General features: G+C 28.5%; 2 protein-coding genes and 1 non-coding gene across 3 annotated transcripts; all 3 read left to right on the top strand.

Annotated features, from left to right (window-relative positions):
• Positions 1-888: 888 nt before the first annotated feature.
• Positions 889-3317, top strand: Bm8829 (Uncharacterized protein; the record flags this gene model as incomplete). The annotated part of the gene is made up of 8 exons (XM_043073337.1): positions 889-1101; positions 1250-1285; positions 1546-1597; positions 1879-1922; positions 2031-2108; positions 2585-2674; positions 2880-2964; positions 3166-3317. 8 exons carry the CDS (start codon positions 889-891, stop codon positions 3315-3317), a joined length of 750 nt encoding a protein of 249 aa, XP_042929271.1.
• Positions 2280-2410, top strand: Bma-mir-5865. Its single transcript, XR_006228151.1, has one exon. It is a non-coding gene; the product is annotated as a pre-microRNA Bma-mir-5865 (primary transcript).
• Positions 3318-4202: 885 nt separating the features above from the next.
• On the top strand, positions 4203-9740 carry Bm7598 (S1 RNA binding domain protein, putative; the record flags this gene model as incomplete). Its single annotated transcript, XM_043073336.1, has 17 exons — positions 4203-4247; positions 4463-4614; positions 4713-4889; positions 5031-5113; positions 5360-5456; positions 6001-6163; positions 6452-6639; positions 6765-6922; positions 7105-7318; positions 7496-7587; positions 7898-7980; positions 8097-8203; positions 8299-8389; positions 8505-8674; positions 8832-8997; positions 9066-9215; positions 9666-9740. The coding sequence occupies 17 exons, from the start codon at positions 4203-4205 to the stop codon at positions 9738-9740; spliced, it is 2211 nt and encodes a 736-aa protein (XP_042929270.1).
• Positions 9741-17179: the final 7439 nt, after the last annotated feature.

Genomic DNA, 17179 nt, shown 5'->3' with positions numbered 1-17179 from the left:
TCATATCATTCCCAGCAGAAAATAGAAATTCCAAAATGTTATACTAATCATTAATTATATATATGACTTAGATTGATAAGAGTTATTAGATGAAGTAAGCAATCAATTTTTAGAAATGTTCTATGAGTTAAATTACAACAGATGTCCAATAAAATCCAATCAAACTTAGTTAGTACAAAGCAGAAACGTGTACATTTCAAACTTATAGCCATTTCATTACGCACCTCTTCTAATTACACTGGCCGCATTTTGTGGCAATTTTAAAATGACATAGCGGCGGGGATGGTGTGGTGAATCAACATTTAGACGGATAGAAGTTGAGTGTGAGGGAGAAACTGAAGTTATTTCAACATGGCTCCTAAAATATCATATCAGGTTCTATTATTATATTTTAGTAACAGTATTGTTCCATTAAGATGGAAGGATATTTTTAATTAAGTCATTTATAAAGTAGAATATTCATCTTTTTCAAAGTTGTTTCTTATTACTAATTATTACTAAAAAAAAAAAAAAAAAAAACAGATTTACCTTGAAAATGATGAGGATTAGAAGAAAGGAGCTAAAATTCAAGACTGATAGCAAACGAACAAAGTGTGTGGTAGAGTTTGTTATTATTAACATATTACGTAATGATAATGACAATTGTAGAAATATTGAGATACTTGATCATGATTAGACTTAAAGAAAACTGCCAGCAATGCTTGCCTGTATGCTAAAGTAGTGAATTTTTACTTTTAATTAACTCTAAAAATTTAACATAAATTATCTGAAGTATAGATTATCTAATGAGCATGTAGAAGATGTTAAGTTGATGGTTCAGTTTTTCATTTCTGCAAATAATGTTTGTCGGTTGATATATATGTTGTAGCATTTCAGTAATTATTGAGAATGTTTAATGGATTGGAAGATCAGTTTAAGAAGTCTGGATCTCGTTATCAATTTAATATTGATCGCATTGCGGAGAAATACTGTAATGCATCAAACAGTCGTGAAATGGCGGTTGAAGCGCTGCAGAGAGATTTCGGAGATGCATGTATTTCATCACCGGTTGTAGAATTGAAGAATAAAAATAACAGAACAGTTTGTGAAAGTCTTAATGAGGTAAGATTTCGCATGTATTTGAATCGTTATCAAAGTCCCAGAGACTTTATTGAGATTGTGTATATATTGTATTACTGTGAATAAAACTCTACTTATAAGTGATTCGCTCTTATCGTAACATGTTTCTTTTGTACTTTAATTCTTTCAGGATTTTGAGATGGAATATGGGAAACGCATGTGTTTGGTATTTTTTTATGTCTTCACGTATTAGAAATTTGAAATTTTTTATAATTTTTTGAAAATTTAAGCATTTTTTGTTTAAAATTTAATTTTGGAATTTAAATATTTTTTTTTCATTTACTAGAATCAGAGAAACTATTCTTTTCTTGATGTTAGCTTTTGCGCAGATAAGTTATTTGTAAAGTACTGTTTCATTTCCTGAATGATTTTGTATTTTTATGCTTTCCTTCTCTTGATCCCTTACCAGAAGTAAGGAAATTTTAGGGTGATGATGTAAATACGAGACGAAGTGTCCCTGTGGGTAGGAGAAAATCCGGTATGTTCTCTCCTTCTTTAGATTTTATGTAAGTTTTATCTTGAGTTATCATGTCTTCTTATGCGGTAGCATCACTGCATTTTTGTTTATCATTGTTTATCATAATAGAATCTTTAGTATCGCGTTGACTTTGAATGCTTTGAAATTGGAATTTGAGTCATTTCAATTAAAAATCCAATTTCCAGCATTACTTTTCTATTTTCGAAACTAGCTTGAAAAGTGTAATATGAAAAATTATGAAAATGTTTGCTTATCCCATCTCAAATCTCTTATATTTTTAGATATGGAGAGGGGAGGAAAATTTGCTGCTATTGAAGAATATCTTGTGAGTTTTTGATATATAACAACTACTGACATCTTAATGAACAAGTCGGTTAAATGTAATAGGTTTATAAATAGCATGATCAGCTGACATTTAATAAATAATTTGTAGTCAAACGTTTCAAAGCGTTCTACAATTGCCAATATGGTGACGGACTCCGTGGAAGAACAGCCGTATTACTCACAAACTGTAAGTGCTGTCGTGTGTTTTTTATTGGCCATATTATTTACGATTTGTAAGTGCTGTTAATTTCTTGATTGATATAAATGATCTTAAATTATAAAGAAATCAGTTATATCGATGAACACAAAAACCCTTGCTGATAATAATGAGTGATAACACTAGCAATATGGAGTAGATAAGTAATACGAAGTTCATCAAAAGTCCATGGCACTGTGAAAAGTTGGGGTCACAGTAACTGTGATGTTGTCATTCTAACTTTCATTGTGCTATGGATTTCTGATGACCAATAAAGCATATCGTTGGATAAGATTGATGCATTTTTAGTTTATTATGAAGCAGAGGTATTAGTTCTAACGCTATTGATCTGAAAGTTCAATGAAGCGTAGTATAGTTTTAAAAAGAGTGGGACTCCACTGCACTATTTCTTTCTAATATGTAAGTTTTTTATTTGAATCTGAGGTTTTTTTTTTTTTTTTTTTCAGAAAAGTCTAAGAGAAGATGGGCTCATCAATAATGGCTTTATTGATGTGATTACATCACCTGTAAAAGAAGGTGCAGTTGAAATCCGTATGGTTAGTTTGATACTTTTTGAAAATTATCCGAAGAGTATGTTAGTTGTGTCTCGTTGAGAATTTTCAGGAGCAAGAAACTTTTGAAATTTACATCTGAGTTAACAATGAACATTTTCTTCTACAAATATGCAAAGGGATTTGACACTTTTTTTTGCTTGATGGGAGTGATTTTTTTAAAGTTCTAGCTTATGACATACATTTTCAGAATAACGAATTGACAATGCCAACATTGGAAAATAACGTACCTTCTCTACCATCTTCATCTAACCGATTTACTATTGCAGAGAACGGTAAGTCTTGAATATCGTATCATTTCATCTGCAGTGAGAGTAGAAAAAAATTTAACGTTTTTTGACATTCTTAACTTTTTGTTTAAGTAAAAAGTTTGATAAATTAATAAAAATGTTATTATTCTTCATATCTTGGATTAATTCTTCTGATCTGTGTTTTCCTTGTGCACAATAAGGTGGGATAATCTGTTATACTTCCAGAAACATTCTTGAATGCATGGTTTCGTAATGCGGAAAGTCACAAGATCAGTACTAACTTCACTGAAGATCACAATTTACGCCAACGTGCAATGTTGAACGCTCAGCGCAATGCATACTTTAATCACGATTATATGAATATGACAGATCAGTGATTCTTTCATCATTTTTCACAGATTTAGTTGTAGTGGATTGAAATATTCCTAATGGGTTGACTAAAGGGCTGTACATCATTTTGTGGATGGTATAATTTTTAATCCCTGACTGTCATATTCATCGTTTAATCCACTAAGGATAGGATAAAATTTAACATCCTTTGGCATTCTTTACTTTTTATTTAAGCAAAAAACATTGGTAGCGTAATGAAAAATGCTGAAAAATTAAACCAGTTTTTTGTTTTCCTTTTTCGTGATAGCTGTAGTTTTCAAAGTAATGGCTGCTAAATTTTTCTTTCTTCCTTATATCAAGAGCCAGACAGAAAGTAAAATTTCTTTAACAAATCTTATCGGAAAGCAGTCTTTGTATTTACGTCATTCCATAAATCGACATTGCTCAATTTTATATGATTGTATTTAATTCCGAATAAAGTGATAATCCTGTATCCCTTATGTAACACTGATCATTTTTTATCCGATATATCTTCTGGAATACTTCACTTTAAATTTCAAAAATTTTTTGCTATGAGCAAATGTAGTGATAATATAAAGATCTAGTGTTTCAATACGTTCCTTAGTTCTTACTATTTAAATTCGTATTCTATAGAAAATGGTCCTATTAATGAACAATAAATTTATGGCTATGGTTCTGTTTGATATTACTTATCACCTCTTACACTTTCCCACAACTTACATCGTCTTTCTTCTAACTGTTGAGTATTAGATATTTATTGGGCAGTTTGGTTTAGATTTCATCGTTAGAGTGAAGTTTCTATTATATTTTTGCTGCGAATGAAATCTTGCAACTTTAAGAAAAGTGCTGGAGTAATTAACATATTTAAGAAAAAGTTCCAGGACATATTTCTAGCTAACATTTACGCCAAAATGTCTTTCGTACGGTGGACTATTGATGAATTTATTGCATTAGAGGTATGCGATTGATGCTATTTACTTGCAGAAAAGGTCAATGGATATATTTCCTTTGTAACTCATTCGATGTTACCAAGCAGTTGTATAATTCGAATAATTATCAGTTTTAATTTATATTTTCGTTTATTTAAGATTTTATTACAATAAATAAACAGATTTTAGGTGGTTAATTTTAAGTTGTATACACAAATTATAAATATAAATTAGGTTTTAAGATGGGATTTCCATCGAATGTCGCACGATCATTGGTTCAGTTATTTGAAGATGGATGTGAGGTACCATTTATTGCTCGTTATCGGCGGCATTTAATTGATGGAGCAACACCTGATGATTTACGGCATGCAGTGGAAACCTTTAAGAATGCAAAGCATGTTTATCATTGTTTATCCTCGAATAAATCACACTGAATGTTAAGTTTGAGTCTCTGTCTTAATTTTGTAGATAAAATGTGTGTCAGTATTTCAGAGCCATCAAAGCTAAAGCGGAAAAACTTTTAAAACGAGCCGATGCTGAAATTGAAAATGACGCGTTAAAAAAATCTGTGAAGGATGCTCTTTCAAAGACGATGGATGCTGCTGAATTGGATTGTTTATTCGAACCCTTTAAAACAGCCAAAAAAGGTTCTTTGGCTTCAAGAGCAGTGTATGTTTTGTGCATAATTTATGCTTTTCTATTTGATAACATTCAGTTAAATAAAGAGATGAATATACGAAAATAGATTTGTTCATCGTTACCAGCTTATATTCGCAGACTAATGATGTGCAAAATTTCTAATATTTGAAGGGAATTAGGTGTTGATGAAATTTGTCAAAGGCTTTATCGTGGCGAATATGTTAATTTACAGCGTTTTGTTCATTCTAAACCAGGTATTTATGAAATATTTCGTTAAATTTCTCTATATCTGTTCATTGTAATGAAATTATTGGAAGATAAGACGTTGCATGAATAACAAGTTGCTTTTCGCATTCGTATCAAGCGTGGTAATTATTTTCAACCGAAAATAGCAAGTGTTACCTTATAATGAATGATTAGAAGTGAAAATTTTAATCCTTTCTTTCTACTTTATTGAATTACTATTGTAATTAATGGTTCTTAAAAGTATTGTCATTCAGAACTAAATACACTAGCAAAAGTGGAGGAAGAGACAGTACATCTGTTATCTCATGAACTGCATCGCTTAGAAGAAACACAAAATTTGTTGCAAAAATTGTAGGTTTATATATTTCGTTATTTTTAATTATCTACATTTAGCGTAACTGAAACTTCGGTTTAAATTTCCAATTTCGAAATGGCACTAAACTTTCAATGATACTTTTATATTAGTCATATTTTAGAAATCGTAGCAAATAGTAAATTCATTAATACATGTTCTACTTATTCACAATGTTTGCTTGTTAAGGGTATTACTTTAGAGATATAATGTAACTGTTATATATTTAATTCTTTGCTACTGATTACTTTGCAAAATGTTATGTGCACTATATTCGTCCTAAATTGTTCCACTGCATGTTGAATTGTATTGTTCTCACAAATGATACGTTGCAGATGCTGAAAACACTAAAAAAAAAAAATATTCATTAAAAAAAGAAAAAAATGAAAAAAAAAAAAAACTATCGCAAACTATATATATATATTGCATCGGGCGATATTTAATACTACTGATGAAAAGAAAGGACATGTTTCTGTGATATATATCATTGGTTTTATGCATAATAATTAGACATCATTCGATAAGATAAAATGTGGTTTTCAGAGCCGAACTGAATAATCATCTAAATATTCGTTTGAAGGTGAGATCAACACTTACGAAAAAAGCGAAAGCTTTGAAAGAGACAGACAAGAATTTTTCTCTACTGGACCATTTCAAATTATATTTAAATTTTGAAAAGGATGTTCGATTTGTTCAGTCTTTTCAGGTGAGGTCTTTCTTTTTTTTCGCTTAAGATGTATAATATTTAATGCTCTTAGTGCTGTCTTGTAAAACAGTTGATAATTGATATTTATCATTTTTGGTTCTCATTTCTTTCGAAAAGTATAGAACCTATGATTAGTTTTATATATGTACAAAATTGTTGCCATTCCTTCATGTAGTTGCGCATCTCCTCCAAACTTTTCTCAACTTAGAAATAAGTTTAGTTTTTAGAGGCTTAGAATATGCATTATTATTTCTTTTCCTCCATTATTATCTGTTATTTTTTTTATAGATTTTAGCTCTGGAACGAGCTTCATCAAAAGGAATCATAAACTGGAAAATAGTTGTGGACGATAGTATTGCAAGCATTCATCCAGGCTTAAAACTCAACTTTCATCTTAATCATACAGATTTGCTAAGAAAGGCTGTCCAGGATTCTACGAAACGTTTTCTTATACCTTCGATCGAACGAAAAGTTCGGTAAATTAAAAATGCTTTATCTGTCTTAAAATAGACTTATAAATGATTTCTTAATAACTGATTACTTACATCGTTACTATCATTTACTGTTTAAATATTTTACTCATATCTTTTATAATTGTTAGAAGGAAATTACTTGATCGAGCGGAAAATTCGGCAATCGATTGTTTTGCCAAAAATCTTCGCGAATTGCTTCTTACAGCTCCTCTAAAAGATTACGCGGTTCTTGCAATTGATCCTGGATATTCAAATGGATGCAAGTGTGCTCTAGTCAATGACAGTGGTATTTTTTTTTTTTTTTTGGCTTCTTATTACTTATTTGTGCAAGCAGAATTTGCGGTAAATTTAAAATGCTGATTTCCACTAGTTCATAATTTTGTTATCTGAGAAATAGAGGAGCAGTTCAATTGGTATTGCTATAATTTATTACTCTTTTGACTGTATTAAGATTATGTGTCAATTCAGGTGATCTCCTTCAAACAGCAGTATTTTACTTCCGTCGACTAAACGCCAAGAATTGGTGCCCAGATGAGCGGGCTGAAGAAATACTGAAAACGCTCGTATCAAAAGCGCTTAATTCACCTTTTGTAATAGCTATTGGAAATGGCACTGCAAGTCGAGAAACGCAAGTCTTCATAGCATCATTAATTCAGCGTGGTGTAATTGCTGCAAAGTTTTGGTTAATTATTTTTGTATTTGATCATATAGTTGTTTTCGTATTTGACTGTAATTGTTTCATATTTTATTTCAAGTTGTGCTAATAACTTTTTGCTTTTTTCGAAAAATTTTTGGAATATCATACTTTACGAGTTATTATTACTTATTAATAACATGCATCATTTATGATTGCTTCTAGCGTAGTTTCCGAATGTGGTGCATCTATTTATAGTACAACAGAATTGGCAGCAGAAGAATTGTCGGGAATTGATATTAATTTGCGAAGTGCTGGTTAGTTTACTGATTTTGATTGCTATTCAGATCACAATGGTAATTGTTATATTAATAATGATTTGTTATTATTCGCTAATTATTTCTCAATATCAGTAATACTGGTTATTTTGTTCAATAAATCGAAATTGATGAACCTTGCTGAAAATGTTTTCAAATTTCAGGTAGGATAGTGTGAGGAATTGTAAATTTGTTAAAAATTCTAATTATTTCAGTTATATTTTAGTATATTAACAAATTATCTTCAAAAAGGAGAGAGAGAGAGAAAAAGAAATAACGATATTATAGCAGTAAAGATGTAATATTACAGTGTCACTTGCGAGACGTATCATTGATCCGATTTCGGAATATGTGAAAATTGCACCAAAACATCTTGGTGTTGGATTGTATCAGGTTTTGTTAACACCAATTTTTTACTTTTCAAACACAAAAATTTTGAAGGTAAGAAGGAAACAAATGTTACTACACGACAGCTTTTCTGACTAAAAGTTCATGAATTTTACATCTAGCACTCGGTGAATGAAAAACGCTTAGATGAAATGCTGGATATAGTTGTACGCGAATGTGTTAGCAATGTTGGCGTTGACGTGAACGTAGCCTCACTACAAGTTTTGCAGTAAGTGATGCTTTAGTTATCTATCTTAGTGCTGTAATAAATTTGTTACATATTTTAATAATCACTTTATCATTTCCAAAATTTGCCTTGTTAAGGAGAGTATCAGGTTTGAATAAGAAAACAGCTGCCAATATAATCAAATATCGCCAAGACAATGCTGGCATAAAAAGCAGAGAAGAATTGAAAGTAATAAAACTTTATATTTGAAATAAATTTTAAATAAATTTTTCAAATAAATTTCGAACAAGTTTTATATTTCAAATAAATTTGCTATTTACTTAATTTTATTTATAACTTTTAGAAGATAAACGGAATTGGTCCAAAATGTTTTGAACATTGTGCTGGATTCCTTTATGTATATAATGGTAAAAGATTGAATGCGCCAGCAAAAAAGAAAATAAAACTTTCAAAGGAATTCAATCCGTTGGATGCAACTCCTGTTCATCCAGAAAGCTATCAAATTGCTAAACAGTTATCAATTTCACTGTTTGCTTGTTACTTTATCAGAGACCTAATATGTTTTATTGTCTACTTGCAAGGTTTTATTCATTCATTATAATAAGTTCATCATATATCTTATAGTTCATTCATTACATATATATATATAATGAAGGAAGTGATTTTTCAGAATACTGGAATATGCTGGTGCCGATTTGACACATATTGGGCAGAATAATCTCTACCAAATGTTAGCAGTGATCGAAGAACGAATTAGAGAACGAGGTCCAGAATGGCTTTCAGTATGGGAATTACTTTCAAATCCGTTTGTAAGGAAAAATGCGCCAGTACTTTTGGTACGTACTACACTTTTTTTTTTTTCATCTCATTAACTAGAATTTTATAACAAGGTAAATGTTTTAAGACGAATGTACTGGAAATGAAATCACTGAAAGTTGGTGATATCTTGGAAGGTGTTGTTCGAAATCATGCTAATTTTGGTATATTTATCGATATTGGGGTAGGCTTCAATGCGTTAGCACATTCATCAACTCTATTGTCAGTTGTTCCTGAGGTTAAAATTTCTTTTTGCTAACCCAATTTTTCTCATGATCTTGAGAGGTTATATTTGTTTGGATAACTCAATTATATAGTCTGGTTCAATAGTATCTTTAAAATTAACATTTTACCCTATCTATTGATTTACGATATTTTGATTTAGCCTGGTTATTTAGATTGTTTGCTTTTGTACCCAGATTTTCTTTTTCTGTTAAATTGCAAAGTGGTTATTGTTCTTATCTAGGAGATTCCCTTCTTTAGAAAATCTAGTCTCCCAGCAGTGACATTAGACCTCATCAAAAACAAAGAAGTTCACAGTGCAGTTCAAACTTATCTGCTATACTGTACCCTTTGATTAGACCATTAGAGGTTATTCTCACATTGTTGGTGAGGAACTACCATTTTTTTTATCAAAAAAAATTATTATGTTTTATATGTTAATTTACAAGGACTTACTAATTTGTAGGTAAATTCTTCAGTGAAGGTGCGAATCACGGCGATAAATATGGATCGGCGTCGGATTGGTGTCGTTTTAGTTTGATCTTAAAATTCTAACCTTATCTAATGCTATTCATTTCTTTCTATTGCTTTCTTTTACATTTATGGATTATAGTGGTATCATACAAACTGTGTGTATAAACAATCTCAAAGTTACGAGTAATTTGCTGCAATCCCTATCTTCGTAATAGCTTTGGTCTCCCTATTCGAATATCTGACGAAAAGCCATGGATACGAGAAATAAACTCGGTATTCTGAAGTATACAGGATAATGCAGTGGAGCGCTAATGAATCTTAGCTTAAACAATAATAATATAACATTTTCCACCGAATAGTGATCCTTCGGTAAATTTAATCTGCATTCTTTTTGCTTTTATGTATATAAATTTTCATGTTTCTTACATATGGAACATGAAAGGAAGAAAGATTTCTATATTTTATGGAACTGTATAATATATGTACGATAAATTAAGTGCATTATTATTTTTTATTTTGGTACTACCGCATAAGCAAACATTGTTAGTACAAAGCTTTCAGAACTATTGAAAAGATTTTGATTACTAATAAAAGAGAATTCATCTTCATTTTATTTTATACTGCATTACTTTTTTTTTTTTTAAATTTTATCATGACTTATATAGATCTTATCTCTTCACCACATAGATTTAGTAGATGATGATTCAGACATTCAGTATTTCTCACTTTAGTAATCTCTCATAATTCGGGCAAATTGTTGAATCTATCATGTTTTTGGGCAGAGAAGAGTGATGGCGAAATATAACTAGATGAAAAATTACAGCTCTTAGAATAAAATCGTAAGTTTGAGAGTTAATCATTGATGTTACCGACATGCTTATCATCAACACTTTTAATCAGAACTCGATGAGCAATATTTCACGATAAAATTCCTTATTCTTTAGTATACGATGTTGAATACCACCTGTCATTGACTCATTGGTTTGACACTTTTTTTTTTGACGAATTCCGAATACACTGAGACATATACACTAGCACATGCACACACCGACACACATATATAATATCATGGATATTAAACAATTCTACATGCCTTCCAAAATTTTAAAACAATATAAAATATTACATTCAATTTATTGCATAAAAATCTATACCATATTAAATCTAAGTCATTAATTTTCATTAATATCATTACGACTAAATTTTCGTCTGAATTAATCCTTCAAACTATATAATTCGAATTTGGAATAACAATTCATAAGACTACAATTTCTCAATCTATAACTATAATTTTTAAGGTATCCATATCCTTATGATATCTAAATTGTTAAATATCATAGTTATCACTGTATATAACTGCAGCAATATACTTATGGTTTTTTTGGAAAATAATAATATTGATGAAAATTACGGGCAAATGATAAGTATAATTATTAATTTAATAAAAATAGTAATGATTAAGATCAATGAATAATTTTTTCTTTCTCTTTTTTTTTAGTAGATATTGCTATATAGGCGCTATTAAATAGTAGCATAATGAGAATTGTTAAAGAGAAACTTATAGACTATTTGATGTGCGAAAATGATTGTAATTCTTGATAGCGATATTGATAATGATTAACTGTCATCGTTTATCGTATCATTAATCTTTCTTTCCATCTCATTTAGCCATTCATAATGATAATTGTAAGCTGGGAAACAGTACAATTGAACTTTCATTATTCAACAATTGTAAATTTCTCTGCTAACCAATAATATTAGCATATATTTGTACAAAATGCATTAAAATTACCTGAAGATATGTGACAATATCTTGGAAATTAATATCATTAACAGTATTATAGTGGTACAATATCCTATCATAATTCTGTTATTTTGATGATTGGAAAAAAGAAAATAATAATAAATGGAAAAAAAAAGCAAATGAAGTTATGTTAAGCTCTCATAAGTTATTAATATATTATAGAAATTTTCGTTTTAAGCAAACACTGCCACAATTATTATCATTTAACATTGATCAATTAAGTTGTTTGATTGAATAAATATCAAATAAAATGCCTAATATCTCATAATATCATTATCATAATGTAATTATTTTATCTCTAATGATAGTTATTATATTGAAAATAAATAAAATATAACAATAATAACATTATTTCATGTGCTATTATATCACTATTATAATTTTAATATTAACAATTATATGTAAATTATATTACTAATATTTGATAAATGGGTAATGTTATTTTCTTGTCCTTAATATGATGCTCTCTTTTAATATTAAGTGGTAAGCATAAGAGTAAAGAAATAACGTAAGAGAAGAAAAAAAAAAAAGGAAAACAAATAGTATTTAAAAACTTGAAAATATTACGTGTGAAAAAGAAGGATACGTGCAAAAAATTTTGTTAGGAAATAATTTTATAGCATAACGAAAAAATTCTTCTTTTGGCTGTGTTTCGTTATCAATGTCGGCTGTGAATTCTAAATGAATATTGAATATTGCTTGGTACCCGTGTTATGTACACATACATATATGGTATGTATGTGTACACACATACACATACATATGTATATATCACATACATAGACATACTTAAAACCATACATTACACGTTAAAATGACCTTCTAATGATTCATGCTGGTATGCAGTGCGATCCCTTTTTTCGTTGTCCTCGAAGAAGCCTACAATCCTTTCTCGCGCTCATCTAACCCTTTCCTTCCTCCTTTCTTCCGGTCGTTCATGCAAGCTACTACTCCCTGTCCTACCCTACCCTTTCCCCGCCTTCTCCCGTCCCCATACCCTACCCGCACTTGTACCCGCTTCCTACCCCTCCTTTTGTTCCATTCAATCCATCATCATTTCTCACAATCTCCTGTTTCTTTCCTTTGTGCATTACGTGTAACGAACATATTATTTTTTTGCACGCATTCAAGAAACACATTTTTTGTTAGTTTTACTTTTGCTGGAGTATCATTGTCTGACATGGGACGTATGCTTTTCTTCTTTGATTTGATGAAATGATTGGGATTACTGTTTGAGTTAAATATTTATTTGTTTGATTAATTGGTATAAGTTAAAGTAATATATAATAATAAGCATGCTAATCTTTATATTATTTTAAATGAATTTATGATGAGCAACAATTTAGAATTAGATCAAGTTCTACAGATGTTTTATCTTTTATACTGAATCTTTCCCTTTTTTCATTTTTTTTTTTTGCTTTTGTTTTCTGAAAAGATATTTAAATACGTCATCATAGAGTTGAAGAACAGTAAATGTAGTTAAGAGTTATTATAAAAATATAGTTGGGTAATTATTAGCTACAATAATATTTTGCAAAATAAATAAATTCAAAAATTTGATATTATCTTTAAAAGATGCAAAATGGATAAGATGCATTGTTCATTTGTTTCTTTTTTAGATCGATTAAATTGGATCATTTATTGATAAGATGTTTTATACTTGAAGTAATACATGAAATGTATGGAATTTCAGAATATATTTACCATTACAATAATATGGAAGAATTTGAAAAAAAAAAAAAGCATCACTAATGGCATAGGAACCATTAATATGATGTGAAAATTTTTTAAGTATGAGAAATAAATAAAAATACTAAATGATACATTCATGGGAGTTTTTTTTTTTTTCATCCAATGGATTGAACTATTTTTGTATTATATATATATATATATATATATACATCTAATACTTAGTTAAATGTATAGTTTTCAAATAAATTGAATAAGTTATAATCAATGAAGTAATTAATCGATTAGCTTAATTACTTAATTAATAGCTTAATTACTTAAAAAATGAAGAAAATGAAGTAATTTAGCGTTTCATCTTTTTCAAAACTTCAAAATCAGTTTTAAGTATTATTACATAACAAGTAGGTTTAATGTTTTTCTTTTTTTTAAGAAAAGTAGATGTAATCATCAGATTAATTCAATTCAACTGTAAAAGTTAAATTAGTAATTTTTCTTTTTTTTTTTTTTTTTTTTTTATTCTATCAACAATCAGTATGAGAAATATTTGTAAAAAAGAGAAATTCGATCAAAAATACTTTTAAAGTGAAAAAAAAAAAAAAGGATATATTAGTTAAAAATTTCTGATCAGCTATAAACGTGAAGTACAAATGTTTCCTAAATTGTACAAATAAGTAAAGGTAAACTTCTACTCATTTATTCCTGTTTTTTTAAAAAGAATATTAGATTAGGTTTGGAACAATAGCATATTACCGTAATATTTCTATCCCTTTTGTATAATTGCTTTTTCTTTTTTTCTCTTTCTGTCCTTCTCCTCCTCTCTTCCTCTCTCCCTCGTATTAATTTCTCTCATCAAATGTATTAGATGATTTTAGCACTGTATTTGGTTGTTTTTTTTTTAGATATATTATTGATGATTTGTACTTTATTAAAATATTTTTCCTTTCCTTAGATAATTATTCTAATTTTTTCTTTTCTTTTCATATTTTACTAATTGCTATTCAATTAATACATTCATTTTCACTTTTTTTATTGTACTTTCTTTTACGTAAAAGACTAAATGAACTTTGTAGTGGTAAACCAATTTTAATTATGAAATTAAATTTAGAAATAGATAAAATAGAGTGTTATAAAAGTACTCATCCATATTGGTGTATTCTTTCTCATTCGATGAGGAATAGACAAATTTGATTTTGATGAGCATATTGGAAATATTTGATCTCTTAGAAATAATCTAGATTAGTTCAGTTTAAGTTTTTGAAACGTAGAAATCATCTTAGCTTATCTCATATGCTTGAATTATATAGGTAAATACTAATTAACTTATTCGTAAAATGAGTATTTCAAATGATTGCGGTATATGAGTTATAAGTCTCAAATTGGCATCACTTATTGGTTTTATTAAGTGGTGGTGAACAGGTTTTCTCATCACTAAAGATGCAATTCAGTGGTTCACACGTGTTTAAGTTCGAAAATGTAATTTAAAAATTTGAATAGGGACTAGAAAATGAGAAGGGAAAAGAAATCAAAGGAAGCAATTTTTAGGTGATTTATGAATCAAGTAGCTATTATAGATTGTATGGTTAAACAATATGATAGGTGCATTGTAAAAGTATCAAAATATTAGACAAATATCACAAATGTTATCGATAATTTGATTATTTATATAGTACGCAGGAGCTATTGGGAAGCTTATTGGATGGATAAATGAAATAGCATGAGTGTGTAGGCGTAATCAACGTACGGTTACGTTTGTAAATATTTATCATCAGAGATAGTAAAGTAAGAAATTCTAAAAATATATTTTGCTTTAATCGTATTAAATTATGATAACTCTAGACGTTACATATATATGTATAATATAAATTAGTAAAATTGAGTGATGGCAAGTATTTATGTATAACATTCTTCCTATTTCTAAATTTGAGTCATTTTTAGACTTAAATTATAAATGAAATAAAGGGATGAGCATTCATCTATAGGATTTTCGAAAGAAGTGGTGCTCATAGTAAGTGGAAAATAGTCTTCAAATTGCTAATATCTTTTTTACCTATCATATAAGTCCATAACCGAGAACGATATAATTTAATATGATTTAGACATTCTCGAGGAAGATATCTTTTCTATCACAGAGTACAATCTTTCGTGTCATAGGACACAAAATATGATATGATTCAGACAATATTAATGAACTTATATTTGATAAAATAATCTCAGAAAATAGATTAACCTTTGACTTTTTTTAAAAAAAAATAAAAAACAAGAATTTAAGTGAGAGAAGAAACTGGATCATAATAATTTGAGTAAAAGTATGCAGTGAAAAGAGATGCGTCGAGGTGAAAACAACTGTTACATATAATATATTGTAATAGGCAAAGCAGAAATTTGATATTAAATTAAACTAAATTAATCGAACGTTCTAATAAAATAATAAACATTCATTTCAAATCATTGTTATCATCTTTAATAAATAAATGCTATACTGTAACTGATACAAATAATATGATAAATGATTAAAACAAAGAAGATGAAAAGAATTCCCTTTCCTCGTATATTTCTAAAATATTCTTATCATGTGCTAAATAAGAAAGCGAAATGAAGGAAAAAAAAGGTGGAGGGGGAATTAACGAAATATACAAAAAGAAACATATGAACCATAACAACATTTGGTGGCATTGACTAAAATTCTAAAAATCCCAGTCATTTTTACCTCTTTTCTATCTCCTTTATTAATCATTTTTTTTTTACTATTCCATTCTTTTATGATATATATGTATAATATAATCAATCATATATCTTCATTTTCATCTTTTATCCAATTTTATCATACACAATAAATAATTTCTTACATTTTACAATAAATTTCTTATATCTTTCATTCATTTCAATTCATTTCTTGTCTTTCGTTCTTTTAATACAAAAAAAAAGACAAAGAGTTCATTCATTTATTTCATTTGAATGAGGAAATAATTTATTTGATTATTTATGCAAATTAATTTTGGGTATATGTATATTTTTGCGGAATTTGGAAAGATTTTGATTTATATGTATATTTTAATTCTCTTAATGTTTTCTTCCAATTTTATAGATTAATCACTTCGTTTATCAATCATTATTAAAACATTAATTACATGTAGCAAATAATACGATAGGATAAAATGAATCGATCCCTATCTCACTTTTTTTTTCCTTTTTATCTTACTCAATGAGCATTTCCTGTTTTGGGAAATTGATTAAATGATTGAAATAATCAGTTACATAATAAAATATTCTCCAAATATTATTTATTTCATGTTATTATTATTATCAATTAGTAATAGAAGAAAAAAGTGTTAAATTTAAATCAAATACTTTTTTTTTTTTTTTGTTTCACAGAAACCACTATTTCAGGAGCATATCCAGAATTCTGGTTTCTTCATGACAAAAAACAGAGAAAAGAACTAACAGTATTATTAACAAAAGAGAAATAACATTCAAATTTACATTCTTCATTTATTTAGTTTATTTAATCTTAAGAAGAGAGAGAGTGAGAGAGGAAAAAAAAATAATAAGATAAAAACAATAAAGCTTAAAGAAAAAGTAGTGTAACTTTTCATTTTGACCGTTACATTGGTTTCTCCTCTTGTCATCATCATTGTCAATACAGAAATCTAGTTGTAAAAAAGGCGAAAGGAAAAAGGAGAAAAAATTTTTTCCTTCCTTTTCATTCATTTCTTTAATTTACCCAGTTTCTGTTTCTTTTACGAAACTTTCATATCATTTGTTTCAGTTAAGATATATAGTATAATAAAATATTGTATTGTAAAATTAACCCAATTGATAAGACTAATCTTTATGTAATTTCCGTTCATTAAAAGATTTGTATAGACTTTTTTTTTTGAGTAATATGCTCTGGTTTTATGTTTAACACTATGTTGAGTTTGGGACAATTCCATTTCTTCATATATTTGAATAATTCGAATTTAATTTCCAGATAATTCTGTCCTTAATCTGTTATTCTGTGTTCAACTGATTTC

The sequence above is a fragment of the Brugia malayi genome, assembly GCF_000002995.4.
Source record: "Brugia malayi strain FR3 genome assembly, contig: Bm_v4_ChrX_scaffold_001, whole genome shotgun sequence".
Taxonomy (NCBI): domain Eukaryota; kingdom Metazoa; phylum Nematoda; class Chromadorea; order Rhabditida; family Onchocercidae; genus Brugia; species Brugia malayi.
The sequence above is the reverse complement of the archived record's forward strand: the minus strand, read 5'-3'. Positions and strand labels throughout refer to the sequence as shown.